Source organism: Jaculus jaculus, chromosome 6 (assembly GCF_020740685.1).
Source record: "Jaculus jaculus isolate mJacJac1 chromosome 6, mJacJac1.mat.Y.cur, whole genome shotgun sequence".
NCBI lineage: Eukaryota > Metazoa > Chordata > Mammalia > Rodentia > Dipodidae > Jaculus > Jaculus jaculus.
The window spans coordinates 147,568,579-147,587,041 of NC_059107.1; the positions used below are offsets into that span (position 1 = coordinate 147,568,579).

Here is an 18,463-nt window from a genome sequence, read left to right on the forward strand (position 1 = left end):
AAAGAGGTTGTATGGTGGGGGGGGGGGTTTCTGAGAGAGCCAGAGCCAGGCGGTCAAGAGAGCACTGCGGGGCTGGAGAGATGGTTTCGCGGTTAAGCGCTTGCCTGTGAAGCCTAAGGACCCCGTTTCGAGGCTCAATTTCCCAGGACCCACATTAGCCAGATGCACAAGGGGGCGCACGCGTCTGGAGTTCGTTTGCAGTGGCCAGAGGCCCTAGAGCGCCCATTCTCTCTCTCTCTCTATCTGCCTCTTTCTCTCTCTTTCTGTCCATCGCTTTCAAATAAATAAATAAAAATAAACAAAAGAAGAGAGCATTGTGTAACTGTGTAACAATGAGAAATGGTGAGGTAGGGGTCTCTTTCGCGCCTGATGTAGCAGTTTAGCTGTGACAGTGAAGTTAGGAATCCAATGGCGAAAAAAGTCCCATGAGACCCAAGAAAGAGAGGATTTGATCTGCATTCTCCGGAGGCTGGAGGTCACGGAGAGCTCGGATTCTATCAACTGTTAAGGCCTTTGAGCCGGGATTAAGCTGGACTCCCAGGTAGGAGAACAGAGTTGAGCTTTGGAGGGAGACACCCTATAGCCCTTAGAACCAAGGAAATTTGAGAGGGAGGCTGAGGCTTGTTGGGACAGAGGGAGGGATGGGCTGCGGAACTGAAGGTCATCTACATGCTGCAGGACAGTGCTAGGTACAAGGCTGCAAGTGGACAGGTCCCTGGCCAAGGCTTGGCCAAAAAAGTGGGAACTGTCCCAGAAGCCTTTGGGGAGGACCGTCCAGGTATGCTGCCCGGAGGAACGGGTGTCAGGATCTTCCCAAGTGAATGTGAAAAGGAAGTATGAGTCAGGGAGGTGGAGAACTGTAAAGACCGCGTCTTTGAGGTCTAGACTGTAAAGTGGGTGGTGTTGGGTGGGATATGAGTCAGGAGGGTGTAAGGGTCAGTGACCACCAGGTGAACAGGGACAACTGCCTCGCTGGTGATCTAGGGTCTTCTACCAAGCGATAAGCGCCACACAGATGATGGGAGTGTGACAGGGTGACTTAGTAGATATAAGGAGGTCTTGTGACACGAGACGGGTGATGGCAGGTTTGAGCCCTCAGCGGTGTGTTTCGGGAATGGGAAACTGAGGTTGCGAAGTGAAAGAGGAAGGGTCTATGAGACGGATAAGGACAGGGTGATGATGTGTGGCGATTATGCGAGTGGAGAAGTCCCATACTTGAGGATCAACTGGGACTGGGAGGAAAGGCACAGGGCAGTTGGGAGTAGGGTTTGAGAAGGAAGAGGTTTGAAGGAAGAAGGAGATGTGTTTCTGGGGAGGCAGAGGGGCCAGTGAGAGTGTGGCCCCGAAGCAGCTGAGGATGTCTCAGCCTAATAGGGGTACTGGGCAGTCAGGCATGACGAAAAATGAGTGTGAAAAAAAGTGTCTGGCCAATGAGCAGGGGAGAGGAAGGGTCTTTGGCAGGAAGGAGGGAACCCCATTAACTCCCATAACAGAGAGGGATGAAAGGACTGTGGGGCCAGAGTGGGCAGGCAAAACAGAAAAGGTGCACCCTGTGTCCACCAGGAAGGTGACGGGCTTACCCACTACCTGGAGCTTTACCCTGGGCTTGGTGAGGGTAATGGGATTCTCCGAGTCTGGGCGTTGTCAACCTCTGCCAACCCAAGAAGCTCTAATGCTGGGTGAGTTTGGAAAGCCTCACTTTGTGGAGCTGGACCTCCACAGACCGGCATGGAGGACAAGCCCACATGTGGCCAGTCCGAATTCTAGTGACCTGGTTGTCAACATATAGGGGTGGGCGGCAGACTAGGGCACTTACAGGCCCAGTGGCCTTCCTGGCCGCATTTGAAGTACAGGACAGGGCTTAGGAGCACTCTCTCTCTTGTCCCCTCTGTGGGAAGACTGATGGCCTCAGGGCAGCTATCAAGGCTTGGGCTTGTAGGGTCACCTTCTGTCGCATCCCAGCCTGTCGGAATGACTTGGCTGCCTCTTCTCCAGCATAAAAGACCTTAAAATCCATCTTCACCAGGTCCTGAAGGGGACTCTGAGGCCCCTCTTCTGTCCTCTTTAGTTTTTTTCTAATGTCGGGGGAGGACTTGGAATTAAAATGGGTATCCAGCATCATGGCCCCTGCCTCCGAAGCTGGATCCAAGCGGGTGTATTGGATCATAGCCTCTTGTAACCAGTTTAGAAAAATAGCTGGGTTTTCATCTGAGCCTTGAGTGATTTCTCTAAGTTTATCAAAATTGCCCACTTTGTAAGATCCTGTTTCCTTACCCCTAATAAGACAAGTGATCATTAAGTCTCTTTGTCTTTCACCTCCTCGTCCCTCCTGATAATTCCATCCTCTGTCTGTCTGGAACCGCCTGTGCCCCAGAGGAAAAAGTTTGGTTAGTTAAGTGAATCTGGTCAGTTTATTGTTTAGGCACTGTCTGTATCCATTCTTGTTTTTCTGGGGTAAGGGTAGAAATGAATGTAAGTCTTGCCAGGTTAGGCTACAGACCTGAGTGAGGTACCAGAATTCTTTTTTTTTTAAATTATTTATTTATTTATTTATTTATTTGAGAGCGACAGACACAGAGTGAAAGACAGATAGAGGGAGAGAGAGAGAATGGGCGCGCCAGGGCTTCCAGCCTCTGCAAACGAACTCCAGACGCGTGTGCCCCCTTGTGCATCTGGCTAACGTGGGTCCTGGGGAGCCGAGCCTCGAACCGGGGTCCTTAGGCTTCACAGGCAAGCGCTTAACCGCTAAGCCATCTCTCCAGCCCCAGAATTCTTTAATATAGGAAATTGGGTTGGCTGCGAACAAGCCAAGGCATTTTTCAATTTGGGCTAGGTCCTAGAGAGAAAATGGAATATGTACCCGGGCAACACCTTCAGACCCTGCCACTTCCTGGTAGGGGAAGATGCCAGCAGTAAGGGGTTATTGGAACCGGGTACGGGAGGTGATTGGAGAGAGGTCAGTTAGGTTAGGAGTCTCAGGAGCTGATCAAATGAGCAGGTGGGGGTAGGTAACTGGATAGTTGAGTGGGGTTGTGCAAGGGAAGATGAGGTCAAGGGAAGGGGTGTTGAGGGCACAGGGGAGGGGTCCTGGTGAGCTGGCTGAGGCTTTGGGGGAAAGACTGGAACTGGAAGAGAGGAGGGAGGAGGGGAGAGGGTCATGGGGTGGGGCGAGGGAGTGGAGGAGGAGGCGAGCATGGTGGATAGTGCGGACTAGGGACTGAGGGTCATAGAAGGGGGCGAGGGAGAGGGAGAGGGGAAAGGGGAAGAGGGGGTAAAGGCCTTGGGGGTTTGGAAGGGAGAAAGAAGTAAGAGATAGGGAAGGAGGAACCAGAGCAGGAGGAGGGGATGCAGGGGTGGAAAGGAAAGGAGGGGTGGGCCACTGGAGAGGGAGAGCAAGGAGAAGGCTGGGAACGGCTGGGAGGGCCACGTGGTGGTGGTTGGGGGGGGGCGGCAAATGTTTGGGAGTTCAGTTACTTAGAAGACTGGGGTTTGGGATTTGAGTCCTGTGGTTTTGATTGGTCCATAGGCTTGTCTATTCTGGCATGGACATTGGCTAGAGAGAGAAGGATGAGAGCCGAGTTTCCAAAAATCCTGAATGTAAGGAAACTCAGACCATTTGCCAGAGTGGCAACAAAAGTTTTCTAAATCCTGAAAGACATTGAAATCTAGAGTACCCTCCAAAGGCCAGCGCAACTGGTTGTTCAGCTTGTAAAAAGGCCAACTTTTGTGGACAAGTAAAATATCAGGCGTCTAGGATTAATGGTTTGAGAGAGCTCCAATTTGGGTAAGTTTTGTAACAGACAGCCCAGAGGTGACTGAGGGTCGAGGTTTTTTTTTTTTTTTGTTTTGTTTTTTGAGGTAGGGTCTCACTCTAGCACAGGCTGACTTGGAATTCACTATGTAGTCTCAGGATGGCCTCGAACTCATGAAGATCCTCCTACCTCTCCCTCTTGAGTGCTGGGATTAAAGGCGTGTACCACCATACCTGGCTGAGGGTCGAGTTTTGATTTGGAATTACCCATTTTATTTTATAATTATCCATCTGTTTTTAATATATTTTATTTATTTATTTATTTATTTGAGAGAGAAAGGGAAGGGGAGAGAGAGAGAGAGAGACAGAGAGATAATGGGTACACCAGGGCCTCAAGGCACTGCAAACGAACTCCAGATGCATGCGCCACCTTGTGCATCTGCCTTACATGGGTCCTGGAGAGTCAAACCAGGATCATTTGGCTTTTGGAATTACCCATTTTAAAGCCGAGGCCAGAGGCTCTGAGTCAGGGGCCAAACAGTAAGAGGGTGGGTAATCCTAAGGGGGAACATTTCCCAATGCCATAGGATACCCAGCTGCTTGGCAGTGGAAGACAGAAGGACTTGTCTTGGCACTGCCGTGACTTCAGACAGGGGACCTGGAAAGCAGAGGCTAAAAAGTAGGAAATTTACCCTGAATCAGAAAGTGATTGATTACGTTGGGTCCACAAATGGGAGAGGAGAGGCTCCCAGTCAACCGGGGGTCTGGCCCCTTGGGACTGGGGGCTTAGCTCCTCTCCAGTACCAGGTGAAAGGCTTAACAGATGTGAAGAACCAAATCAGACCAGATCAACAAAGCTAGTTCAGGTTTATTGGGAAGTCACGCCTGGGACCTACGATGGAGGCCTTTTGATGGGGACTGGCAGGGGAAGGTGATGTGTTAGCTGGGAGCTGGTCTGTTTCCCTGTATGGTCTGGTTGCAAGCTGAGGAATATAACTGTTTTAAGGAAGAGAGGGAGCAGAGGCAAGGGAGTCTTGAGTCTGCTGGCCCAGATCACTCGGGAATGTGGGCAATGGGGCTGTCAGAGGGCATGGCTGCCATGTTGGGTCTTTGTTCTGAGCCCAGCCCCACCTAACAAATTCCTCTCTGGGTGTTGCCTGGTGACCAATATCCATCCCTTGTCATGTACAACCCTCCCATCAGGTAACTTAAAACATGTCACCTGGCTTCTCTTAGTGTGAGGAAAAAAAAATAAACAGGGCTGGAGAGATGGCTTAGTGGTTAAGCGCTTGCCTGTGAAGCCTAAGGACCCCGGTTCGAGGCTCGGCTCCCCAGGTCCCACGTTAGCCAGATGCACAAGGGGGCGCATGCGTCTGGAGTTCGTTTGCAGAGGCTGGAAGCCCTGGCATGCCCATTCTCTCTCTCTTCCTCTATCTGTCTTTCTCTCTGTGTCTGTCGCTCTCAAATAAATAAATAAATAATTAAAAAAAAAAAGCAAGTCACAGTCTCTTTTAGTTCAACCTCAGAGGTAACATCTCATCATTTTATTTTCATTAGAATTTACTAAAACTAAGCCTTTAGTCCCAGCACTCTGCAGGCTGATGTGGGAGATTTATGAGGTCACCTTTGGACTATATAGTGAATTCCAGGCCAGCCTGGGCTAGAAAAACCCTACCTTGAAAAGCCAAATAATAATAATAATAAACAAATAAAATAAATAAAGGTGGGAGTAGTGGGTCATGCTTTAATCAGTATTTGGAAGGTTGAAGTAGAATTACTGTGGGATATATATATATATATATATATGTATGTATGTGTGTATATATATGTGTATATATATATATATGTGTGTGTGTGTGTGTGTGTATTTGTTGTTGTTATTATTTTTTTTTTTGTGGTAAGGTCTCTATCTAGCCCAGGCTGACCTGGAATTCACTATGTGGTCTCTGGCTGGCCTCAAACTCAAGGCAATCCTCCTAACTCTGCCTCCTGAGTGCTGGGATTAATGGCATGTGCCACCATGTTCAGCTAATAAATTTTGGCTGGCAGGTTTGTAATCCAATTTGCTAAAGGTCTGAGGTAGGAGAATCTAGAGTTCAAGGCCTGCTTGAGTTACAGGGAGTTCAGTGCTAGCCTGAGTAATTTAAGGAGTGCTTGTCTCAACTAAATAGGCTTGGAGATGGGTGCCTGTAGGTAGTGTTAGCTACTCAGAAGCGGAGGCAGGGAAATCACAAGTTTCAGGGTAATTTGAGATTCATAGGCATCATAAGAAGACCCTGTCTCAAAAAATGAACGAAAAAATTTAGGGAGAACCTGGGTGTGGTGTCTCACATTTATTTATTTATTTAATTTGTTTTTTTTTTTTTTTTTTTTTTGAGGTAGCATCTCACTCTAGCCCAGGCTGACCTAGAATTCACTATGGAGTCTCAGGGTGGCCTCGAACTCACGGGGATCCTCCTACCTCTGCCTCCCAAGTGCTGGGATTAAAGGCGTGCACCACCATGCCCAGTGGTGTCTCACATTTATAATCCCATCACATAAGGCTAAGGCACGATTGTCCAGACTTGCTCAGCCTGGGCTCTGTAAAGCTCCCCAGTCTTACCAAAAACAACAAAAATAGACAAAACGGTAATAAAGAGGTGGGCAGGGCCCCATTGTGCTCTGCACCTTTGAGCTTGTTTGGCTAGCTTGAGCCCCGCCCACTCAGTCTTTTTTCCCAAACCTCTAGAATAGAAGACTTGTTCTGTCTGGCCTTGAAACCCTGCACCTCAACATGTGATGGACAAGTGCTGTCCCACCGAGCTGCAACCGGGGACCTCTACCTTTTTCTTACCCCCCACCTGCAATATGCAGACAATCCCCACAGCCTCGAGTTACCCGCACCATCCCCGGCCCGCCGGCACCTTCCCGGGCCCGCCCGCACCATCCTCAGCCTTGCCCCGCCCACCCTTGCGCTTCCTCCAATCACAAATCGTCCCGCCCCCTGCCTTTCCGGTATCCGGGCTTTCCCTCCCCTTCTCAGAAAGCATGGAGGTGGGCAGTGAGGAGCCGTGCTGCTCGAGCGCTTCTACGTCTTCTGGGGCCTCCTCTGGGGTCTCGGTGTCCAAGGAGCTGCTGTCGGTGGGCAGCGAAGGCCGAGGAGGTGAGGGACGGGCGGCGTGAGCGTCCCGGGCTGGCGGATTCGCGGGGCTCCGGCCGGGATGGCGAATTCCCGTTCTCTCTGCGCGTGGGGCTCCGGCCGGGATGCTGGATTCCCATTCTCCGCGCACGGGGCTCCAGGCTGGGCTGGGATGCCGGATTCCCGTTCTCCACACCCGGGGCTCTGGCCAGGATGCCGGATTCCTTCTCTCTGGTGGGGCTCCAGGCTTGGGGGGCTGCGGCGGCTGCGGCTGGGAGGCGCGAGTGGTTCTTCCCGTGACGCGTGAGCGAGGGGCGCATGCCCACTCTACGGGGAACGGTTGTCGGTGGGGAAGGACGATGCTCGATTACTAAACCCCTGCGTCCATGGGCACACCGACCACCTCCGGGAGAGGGAGACCTTCATCCTGGAAATACACCCAGCTTTCAAAAACGGGTGCAGGGCTGGCGACGTGTTTTGGTGGTTAAAGGCTCTTGCTTGCAAAGCCTATTGGCTCGGGTTCGACCCCCAAGTATCCATGTAATGATGGTGCACCAAGTAGCACATGCAGAAGTAGCCATTCGTTTACAGGGGCTGGAGGCTTTAGCGCACCCATTTTTTTCTTTCCTTTCAATTTTTTTTTCATATTTACTTATATATATATCTTTTATTTTCGAGAGAATTGGCATGCCAGGGCCTCAGCCACTGCACTTGACCCCCGTATGCTCACACTATCTAGTGATCATGTATAGCCTTGCCCTTGTCTCATCTTTGTGTGTCTGGCTTACGTGGGATCTGGAGAATAGCACATGGGTCCTTAGGCTTTGCAGGGAATGGCTTTTAACCGCTAAGCAACCTCTCTAGCCCTTTTCTTAAAAATAAGAACATGCTAGAGAGGTTTGACTAGGGTTTTGCCACTGCAAATGAATCCCAGAGGTGCTGTGTGCATGTGTCATTTTGTGCATCTATCCAACCTAGGTTCTGGGAAGTTAAATGTGGGTCCTTAGGCTTCTCGGGCAAATGCCTTAACTGTTAAGCCAGATCCCCCCCCCCCCCCGCCGGCCTTTATTTCAGTAGCTCTCAGTCTGGCGAGTAGAACTAATAGTGATCCCCCATTGCTGCCTTTTTGAGTGCTAGGATTAAAGGCGTACACCACCATGGTCGTCATTCTTTTTTTTTTCTTTTTTTTTTCTTTTGGTTTTTCGATGTAGGGTCTCATTCTGGTCCAGGCTGACCTGGAATTCACTATGAAGTCTCAGGGTGGCCTGGAACTCACAGCAATCCTCCTACCTTTGCCTCCTGAGTGCTGGGATTAAAGGCATGCAACACCACACCCAGTTTAGTTCTTTTCTTTATTAAAAAAAAATTTTTTTAGGGGCTGGAAGTATGGCTTAGTGGTTAAGGCAGTTGACTGCCTGCAAAGCCTAAGGATTGGATCCTATGTTGGACCCTCCAGATCCCACATAAGCCAGCCGCACAAGGTGGCACACATCTGGAGTTTGATTGCAGTGGCTGGAGGACCAGGCCTGATAATTCTCTCTTGCTCTGTCTGGCTCTGGCTCTTGATCTGTCACAATTTTTTTTTTAATATGTTGTGTGTTTTTATTTATTTGAGAGCGACAGAGACAGAATGGGCGCGCCAGGGTCTCCAGCCACTGCAAACGAACTCCAGACGCGTGCGCCCCCTTGTGCATCTGGCTAACATGGGTCCTGGGGAACTGAGCCTTGAACCGGGGTCCTTAGGCTTCACAGGCAAGCGCTTAGCTGCTAAGCCATCTCTCCAGCCCACAATTTTTTTTTTTTTTTAATTTGCAAGCCAAGAAAATTCCTGCACCAAAGTCTCTTGCTACTGCAAATGAACTCCAAATGTATGCTCTACCTTGTGCATCCACCTTTACATGGGTATTGGGAAATCCCATGCTGTGAGACTTTATAAGCAAAAGCCTCTAACCATTGAGTCATGTCTAGCCCTCTGTTGCTTTTAAAATTTTACTTGGGATTTTATCAGCTGAGCTAAGGCCTCTTGCAGCTGCAAACTCCAAATGCTTGTGTCACTGTGTGCATCTGGCTTTAAATGAGAACTGGGGAATTGAACCAGGGCCGGCCAGGTTTACAAGCATGTGCCTTTAACCGATAAGTCATCACCCCAGCCCTATAACTTTATGTATTTTTATTTTTATTGTTTTGGTTTTCAAGGTAGGGTCTCACTTTAGTCCAGACTGACCTGGAATTCCCTATGTAATCTCAAGGTGGCCTCAAACTCATGGCTATCTTCCTACCTCTGCCTCCTGAGTGCTGGGATTAAAGGCATGCACCACCATGCCCAGCACTTTATTTTATTTTATTTTTTTGGTTTTTCAAGGTAGGGTCTCACTCTGGCTCAGGCTGACCTGGAATTCACTATGTAGTCTCAGGGTGGCCTCGAACTCACGGTGATCCTCCTACCTCTGCCTCCCAAGTTCTGGGATTAAAGGCGTGTGCCACCACACCCGGCCTTTATTTTATTTTTATTTGTTTGCCAGAAAGAGAAAAATGGGCACACCAGGACCTCTAACCTCTGAAATGAACTCCAGACACATGCACCCTTGCACATCTTGCTTACGTGGGTACTGAGGAATCAAACCTGGGTGCTTTGGCTTTGCAGCAAGCCCTTAACGGCCAAGCCAACCCTCCAGCCCTATTTTATATTTATTTACTTGGTGGGCATTTTTTTCTATTTTGTTTTTTTGAGGTAGGTTTTCTCTTTAGCTCAGGCTGACCTGGAATTTCACTGTGTAGTCTCAGGGTGGCCTCAAAGTCATGGAAATCCAGCATCTTGCAGAATATGGAATGGTCAAGACTTCAAGGCTGGTCGCAGGTGATTTTTTTTGTTGGTGGTTTGTGTGTGTGTGTGTGCGAGAGAGAGAGAGAGAGAGATGGGCACGCTGGGGATCAAACACAGGCCCTTGCGCATGCTAAGTAAGCACTCTATTACTGAGGTACACTCCCAGCCTCTCTATAACACTGTAGTAAATGCAGTTTGTTTTCAGGTTTATGGGACAAGTTGCTTATCAATTCTAAGCCTGATCCTAAAAAGACCTCCACTCTTCAAACATTTCGCATCCAGAGGAGTCCTTGTAAGTACTTGTTTCCTTTCTCATGCTTGAACTGGAAAAGCTGCATTGCAGAGGACAGAATTTCTTAGCTTATTTTAACTCTGCTTATAGTATCTCCTCTTTAGGCCCTTTTCCTTGAAATCAGGAATGGAGCCAGTCATGGTGGCACACACTTTTAATCCCAGCACATGGGACACAGAGGTAGGATTGCTGAGAGTTCGAGGTCAGCTTGGGCTAAAGTGAAACCCTACCAAAAAAAAAAAAAAAAAAAAGTATGGGATGGCTTTTTGGAAACCAGAAACAATTACTGACAGCTAGGCATTGTGACTCATACATATAATCCTAGTACTTATAAGGCTGAGTCCGGAGAATTGCTTGAATCCAGGTATTGGAGATAATTTGGGCAGTACAGTGAAATTAAAATCAAAATAGCCATTGTTGTTTTCTCCATGAAAAAATTTTTCATTAAGGAAATGCCTGAAGGGAGGAGGGTACTTAAGAGGTTGGTATTGTATATATATAAGTACAGTGATTGAGATGGGGAGGGGATATGATGAAGAATGGAATGTCAAAGGGGAAAGTGGGGGGATATTACCATGGGATATTTTTATAATCATGGAAAATGTTAATAAAAATTGAGAAAAAATTATAAAAAAGAAAACGCCCACTACATGCCTTAAATTGGACACACTTCAGTGGTGTGTGTGAGAGAGAGAGAGGGACGGGAGCTCACTCTAGCCCACTACCTACAACTCAGTCATTCTGCCGTAGCCTCCCAACTGTTGGGTTTATAGATGTGAACCACCACTCTCTCCTTTAAATATTAACTTGTTTTTATTAATACTGTAATATTGCTGAACTGTGTCCACTTAGTATGTTCCACACTCAGACTTTTGTGTAATAGTCAATATTTGTATAATAGATTTTTTGAGATAGGTGGGGATTTTCTGTCTGAACCCCAGTACTGGCATTACAAGCATGGACCACCATGTCCTTCAGTAATTTCCCTTGCTTCCTCTCTTCTTCTTCCCTTTCTTTTGGTCTTTTGGTGGTGCTGGAGGTTGAACCCAGTATCTTGTGCATGATATACAAGGGTCCAGGCTGATCTGGAATTCACTATGTAGTCTCAGGGTGGCCTCGAACTCATGGTGATCCTCCTACCTCTGCCTCCCGAGTGCTGGGATTAAAGGCAGGCGCTGCCATGCCCGGCCCTGAATCCCTCTTTTTTGAAACAGTTTCATGTACTCCAAACCTGACCTGCATCTTTCTGTGCAGTTGAATGACCTTGAGTTCCTCGTCCTGCTCCACATGCCAAGTGCTAGGATGGTAGGCATGCTATTATATGTCTGTGTGCATGCACAGGGTAGGTGCATGTCTGTGGGTGTGGGTTGACATTGTGGTGGTGTGTCTGCCTTTTGGAGACACGGTCTCACATTGGCTTGGACTAGCTGGCTGGTGAGCCACAGATCCTCCAGTCCCTGCCTCCCCAGCTCTGGGATCATAGGTGTATGCCATCACCCTGACGTTTTTACAGCAGTTCTAGGGATTGAACTCAGGTCTTCATACTTGTGTGGTAAATAAACTTGGTCCACTAAGCTATTGCCCCAGCCTGCTAATTTTTATGATTTTCTACACACACACACACACACACACACACGATGCTGTAGACTGACGTTTGGTGTGTTGATATAAGCATTACAGCCGGAGCAGTGTGCTCTCCTAAAGCACTGAGAAATCCATGGCTTCTGAGCATGGCTCATAGTGCGTATGTTGCTGCTGGTTTTGCTTCCCTTGATTCGTTGGTTAACAATAAATGCAGGGGGCTGGAGAGATGGCTTATCGGTTAAGCGCTTGCCCGTGAAGCCTAAGGACCCTGGTTCGAGGCTTGATTCCCCAGGACCCACATTAGCCAGATCCACCAGGGGTCGCAGGCATCTGGAGTTCGTTTGTAGTGGCTGGAGGCCCTGGCGGGCCCATTCTTTCTCTGTCTGCCTCTTCCTCTCTCTGTCTGTCACTCTCAAATAAGTAAATTAAAATGTTATTTAAATTAAAAAATAAAAGCCAGGTGAAATCTTCCATAGTTCCTCTTTCATTGCATTGTAAAAGTTGGGAGTGGCAGCTAGCATTTACTCACTAGTATATACCACCATTATGGGAAGCTTAAGTTTTCACAACCTGTTAAATGCACAGGCATGTGCTGAGCCTTTTTTGAGAGACAAAAGATACCTTTTGTTTGGTGATCCCTTTATATTTAGCACCGGGCTTGCCAGTTACCACACTCCTTTGTGGATGGATGCACATGTTAACATGTTAACATGAACATGTTAAGCTGATGTGTGTGTGGAGGCAAGAGCACAGCCCTGAGTGCTTTTCTTCCAGTGCTCTTTTCATCTTTTCATTTGTTCATCTGAAAGAGAACGGCAGGCTAGAGTCTCCTGCCACAGCAAGTGAGCTGCGTGTACCATTTTGTGCTTTTGGCTGTTTGTGGGTACTGTGAATCAGGTAGGATGCATCAGGCTTTGCAAGCAAGTGCCTTTACACTGAGCAGTCTCTTTAGCACCCCCCCCCTTTGTTGTTTCAAGGTAGGGCCTCACTTTTGCCCAGGCTGACCTGGAACTCACCACGATCCTCATAGTTCTGCCTCCTGAGTGTTGCTAGCTATCTTGTTTTTGACCAAGGGCTCTCTCACTGGCCTGGAACTTGCCAAGTAGGCTGGACAGGCTGGTCATCGAGTCCCAGGAATCCACCTTTCTCCACCTTCCAAGCACTAGAACTAAAGGCACCTGTCCAGTGTAGGATCTGGGGATCAAATTCAGATTCTCATGCTTATGTTAAGCAAGCACCTTGACCAACTGAGCTGTCTCCCTAGTCCTCAGCAAATGAGAGAAACCCAGCTCTTTACTGCATTGCTTCATTAAGGGAACACATACACAACACAGAAATTCTTGGCTCACTTCATTGGGATGAGAGAGCACAGGGTCAGCAATTTCATGTTTATCTGCATCCAGGTGCTCATTGTGAGAGGGTGTGCTGCTCCATTTGTCTGTTCTGCTTTTCTAGGGTGTCTTCATCTGGAAAGGGCACCCCCCACACACAGCTGGGGCAGGGTGACTGTCTTATCAGAAGCTCCAGACTGATACTCAGTCTTTCCGTCACTAAATACGAATTCTTTCTCAGTTCAGACAAAAGTCCCAGACCGACCACTTACTATCCTGGCTAGGGCCTGGTGTCACCATAGATATTATGGAACAAGTTACAAGACTGTAGAATTCTTAGATGTGTAAAGGATGAGGAAAAAGAATGACTTAACAGTGACCTAAGCTTAAAAAGAAGAGCATGACATTGTGGTGTATACTTGTCATCCCAGCACTTGGGGAGGCTGAGACAGGAGGATGATAAATTCGAAACCAGCCTGGGCTTCACAGCAAGATCCTGTCTCAAAAAACAAACAAAAAGGATGCCAGTGGTATATTGTCATATGAAAGACAGATGTTGGGTAGGTAACAGCAGTCACCTTTTTGGTTTTTCAAGATAGGGTCTCACTCTAGCCCAGGCTGACCTGGAATTCACTATGTAGTCTCAGGATTGCCTCAGGCCCCCAGTGACCTTCCTACCTCTGCCTCCCAAGTGCTGGTATTAAAGGTGTGTGTCACCACGCTTTTTGTTAACAGCCACTTCTTAACACAGTTGAGGTAATTGGAGATCCCTGGAGGTGTAAATGGGATTCAGTTTAATAGCCTTGGGCTCTCAAGAGCTTCGAGCTCATAACTGTCCTGCCAGTTCAGCTAGTAGTTACTGAATGGCAGTTTTCTGGAAGATTACACTTCTGGTGGTACATGAGAAGCGTAACACATTTAAGAACTGCTGAGTGTGGCTGGAGAGATGGCTTAGAGGTTAAGGCACTTGGCTGTGTGAACTCTAAGGACTCAGGTTCAATTTCCCAGTACCTACATAAAGCAGATGCACAAGGTGGTGCAGCATCTGGAGGTGGTTTGTAGTGGCTAGAGGCCCTTGTACACTCATTTTCTCTGACTCTCTCTTAAATAAATAAATAAATAGAACTGCTAAATAATGTACAGTCTGTTTTAGGAGTTCAATAGAGGAACTAGGAATGTGTCTCATTGGACGAACACTTGCCTAGCGCATATGAGGCCTTGGATTTGGTCCCGACCAGCACAAAACACAGCCAAAAAGAATTTAGAAGCTTGGAAATCAAAATGAAAAGAGTATTAATTTATTGTTAATATTCTTTTTTTTAAAAATTATTTATTTATTTAATTATTTGAGAGCAACAGACACAGAGAGAAAGACAGATAGAGGGAGAGAGAGAGAATGGGCGCGCCAGGGCTTCCAGCCTCTGCAAACGAACTCCAGATGCGTGCACCCCCTTGTGCATCTGGCTAACGTGGGACCTGGGGAACCGAGCCTCGAACGGGGTCCTTAGGCTTCACAGGCAAGCGCTTAACCGCTAAGCCATCTTTCCAGCCCTTCTTTTTTTTTTTTTTTTTATTTTGGTTTTTTGAGGTAGGGTCTCACTGGTCCAGGCTGACCTGGAATTAACTCTGTCATCTCAGAGTGGCCTTGAACTCATGGCAATCCTCCTACCTCTGTCTCCCAAGTGCTGGGATTAAAGGCGTGCGCCACCACGCCCGGCTTTATTGTTAATATTCTTATTACCACTATGAAGTGCTTAACAAGGAGCCCTGGATTTTAGAATTTACTAATGAATGTTTTTGTCATGTTTTCTGTCCATAGTATTGGACCAAGTCCAGACCTTTCTCCCACAGATGGCTGAGGCAAATGAAAAACTAAGAAGAGAAATGGCAATTGCTCCACCAGATAGTTTTAATATTGAAAATACTGATGGAAATCCTGGAAAAGTTATACAGATGGTAATTATATTTGTTTGATTTCCTGCAGTGGGCTTTGTCACCTAAAATGAACAAAAGATTATAACAAGGGCTGGGTGTGGTGATGCACACCTTTAATCCTAGCAGGGGTAAGGAGGATTGCTGTGAGTTTGAGGCCAGCCTGAGACTATGTAGTGGATTCCAGGTCAGCCTGGGCTAGAGGGAGACCCTACCAGATTAAAGAGTAAGAAATAAATAATGCAGAAGAGAAAATAATGTTCAGTCTGCCTGTAGTCACAGCACTCTGGAGGGAGGCTTAGGCAGGATGATTGTGTATTTGAGGATAGATGAGGTGTGGTGGTTTGAATGTGAAGGTACGTCCCCCATAGCCTGGAGGATTTCTTGTCTTTCCTTTTTTTTTTTTTTTTCATTTTAGAGAGAGTGAGAGAGACAGTATTTGTGTGCCAAAGCCTCAGCCACTGCAGTCGAACTCCAGATGCTTGCACCACCTACTGGGCATGTGCAAACTTGCGCACTAGCCTCACCATCGTGCATCAGGCTTACATGGGACCTAGAGAGTCAAACATGGGTCCTTAGGCTTTGCAGGCAAGCGCCTTAACCATCAAGCTGTTGCTCCTGTCCTAAGGTTTTTTAAAAATTCTATTTATTTATTTATTTATTGGGGAAAATGCATATATAGGAGAGAATGGCTGTGCCAGGGCTCTAAACACAGTAAATGCCACCTTGGGCATCTGGCTGTTTTGGGTCCTGGGGAATCCAACGTGGGTCCTTTGGCTTTGCAAGCAAGCACCTGAACCGCCAAGCCAGGTCCAGCACCCCTGGGGATGTTTGCTTAAGATTAAACTCTTTCCTCCAGTAGCCTGCTAGAGGAGTTGTCACTTGGGGGCACATCTTGTAGTCCAGCCCAGTGTTATGTTCAGGACAGTTTGAGCTCTGCCTGTTCATGTTTGCTGGCTGTCGACATCTCTGCTGTGGATCTGTGGAAGTGAACCAGCTGCTTCTGCCGTGGATGGAGCTTCCCCTGGAGTCTGTAAGCCTGAAACAAACCCTTTTCTCCCATAGGCTGCTTCTGGTTGAATGTTTGTCCCAGCAATGAGAAAGTAAGTGCAACACTGGGCCACATGGCAAGACCCTATCTCAGATTAATAAAACAGGAAAAAAGAGATAGAAAATAAAATAGGAATAAACAAACCCAGGTACAGCGAGTGCTTTCCCCTTTGCTTCTGTAAACTTGAAGGTCTTCAAGGTTCTTGTTTCTCCAGGTGTCACCTCAGTAAGAGTCCTTCTCTTGGTGGCCTTGTATGGTCCTGTCCAGCTTTATTTCCTGTTTTTACTATCTTGCAGTTGTTTTGTATCTGTTGCCTTTGATCTCTAGAACAGGAGGATGAAAACATTCTCAGTCAGAGGCAGGGATGTAAATGCTTTGAGCTGTTTAGGCTGCACTGGCTCTCTTGGGGCTTTTCAGTTTGCGTTCATGGTGAAAGCTGCCATGGGCAGCACATTGAGGACTGTGCAAGGCGCCATGACTGTGTGGCTACTCAGGTTTGCATCTCATACAGTTTCATATCCTTTTTCTTCTTCTAAGGCGAGAGAAGTTTATTTTGCCTCCCAGTTCACAGAGAACAAGCCTGTCTTGGTGGGAAGGCATGTTGGCTAGGGCTCTGTATGGTGGCAGAAGTTAGTGGTGTGCTACACCTTCACATTTCACCAAATAGTACTGGTTTTTGTTGTTGTTGTTGTTGTTTTTCCCAACCACTTGCTTGGTTTTGACTACAGGTCATAATTTGGTGGTCCCTGCTCAAAGAGGTAATCTTTTTTTTTTCCTCTCCCCTTCAGGTAGGGTCTTGTTCTTTTCCTTTTCTTTTTTTTTTTTTTAGGTATGGCCTTGCTCTAGCCCAGGCTGACCTGGAATTCAGTATATAGTCTTAGGGTGGCCGGGAGCTCATGGTGATCCTTCTACTTCTGCCTCTAGGATTAAAGGCATGTGCCACCATGTCTGGCTGAAGGGTGGGGTTCTTATAACCAAGGATGTGAATGTGCCACAGATTAAAAGCTCTCTCTCTGTCGTGCTACAATTGATGTTGTGTATTGGTTGGTCCCTGTATTATTTTATTTATGCTTCAGAGAGAGAGGTGCCAAGTAGTAGATGTCTCACATTGTCACTTTTTACAGGACGTGGCCTTGATTGAGATGAATCAGTCAGATTCAAAAGAAGAGGACAGTTCCACCGAGAGTTCACAGGACAGCTCAGAGGACAGTTCAGACTCTGACGATGAAGTCACCATAGAAAACATTAAGCTCCCCAATTCGGATGCAGGCAAAGGCAAGATTGAAGTTTTGGATGGTCCACCACATAAAAAAAAGAAACAGTGAAATAAATGTGAAAAGAAACTGTTGAGAGATATACGTACTAATTCCAAAAGATTGTGGTTCACTGTTCTCCAGATACTTAGATGTCCTTGAGTATTCAAAGAAAAGTAAGTTTAGTTGATTTGAGCAGATTACAATTCATGAATCTGGAGCACTCAAATGGAAAGTGTTCCAGGCTTGACACAGGTGAGGCCTGTGTGTCTGAAAATGAAATACCTTGACTGATTGCATTGGGCATTAGTCTTATATAAACATTTGAACATGGGCTGACGGGTTTGTGGCTTGTGACTAGATGAAACTCAGCTGTTGTTGTAATTAAATTATGTGTTAAAAAAGAAACAATAAATTAATCCCAAAATGTTTAAGCAGTGAATGAGAAGTTTCAGTTCAAATGGATTTCAGTACCAGAGCAACTCAGGATCATGACCTCCTACTTAACGTGATGTTGAGCCTTTTTAAGTTGCCTTTTGAAGGTTGTAGTGCATTTTTTGTTTCAGATTTTTATTTAATTAATTTATTTATTTTGACTGAAAATAATGTAAAAACTTTATTTATGTTTCTAATACTGAGAAAAACAAATAAAACCATGACAGTATGTAAACAAAAGGATGGTAACTGCTAAACCAAGAGTCATAGCAGCATCTCTCAATAAATGAAATGGTTGAGAACAATGCTTAAAATGTTGCACAAGTTCCCCTTAAATCTGCTTCCTTTGACATTTCACTTCTATTTAGCATAAGCAGACACTTATGGAAAATGTAGGAAACTAATGCCAGATTCAGAATTGTACATGATGAAAACAAAAACCAGGAAAGCATGTAAGTATGCTTATAGTGTAACTTATTTTAATACCCACAATAAGGAATCTCTAGCATTTAGGGGAACAAGGATTGGTGGGATCCTTGGGGCGACACGTCACGTAGGCAACAGAAGGTAAGAGCAGTAACCTTTCCCCTGCCAAGAGGAAGCGGGCCCCTGTCAAGCATACACTGCAGTTCAGCCGCCAGTTTTATGACTGCAGAAGGCAGAGGGCCAGAGAATGTGTTACCATAACCTGCCCTGGGAATGTCATAGGTAGGACAAAAGCTGGGTCTCATTCAAAAGCCAGGAGACGCTCTTTCTTTTTCCTCTTGAAACATAAAGCCCCTTCCCCTATGGTGCATCTTCTCTCATAATTATGTTTTCAGTATTGCTTTATTTACAGTGATTAAAAGAGATCATACTCTGCGGACAAACAGCATACACAGTACATAGACAT

General features: G+C 46.8%; 1 protein-coding gene across 1 annotated transcript; it reads left to right on the forward strand.

The window, feature by feature from the left end:
- Positions 1 to 6,776: 6,776 nt before the first annotated feature.
- Nopchap1 (NOP protein chaperone 1) lies at positions 6,777 to 17,578 on the forward strand. Its single transcript, XM_004650568.3, has 4 exons — positions 6,777 to 6,893; positions 9,899 to 9,985; positions 14,720 to 14,856; positions 17,008 to 17,578. The coding sequence occupies exons 1-4, from the start codon at positions 6,779 to 6,781 to the stop codon at positions 17,206 to 17,208; spliced, it is 540 nt and encodes a 179-aa protein (XP_004650625.2). The 5' UTR covers positions 6,777 to 6,778; the 3' UTR covers positions 17,209 to 17,578.
- Positions 17,579 to 18,463: the final 885 nt, after the last annotated feature.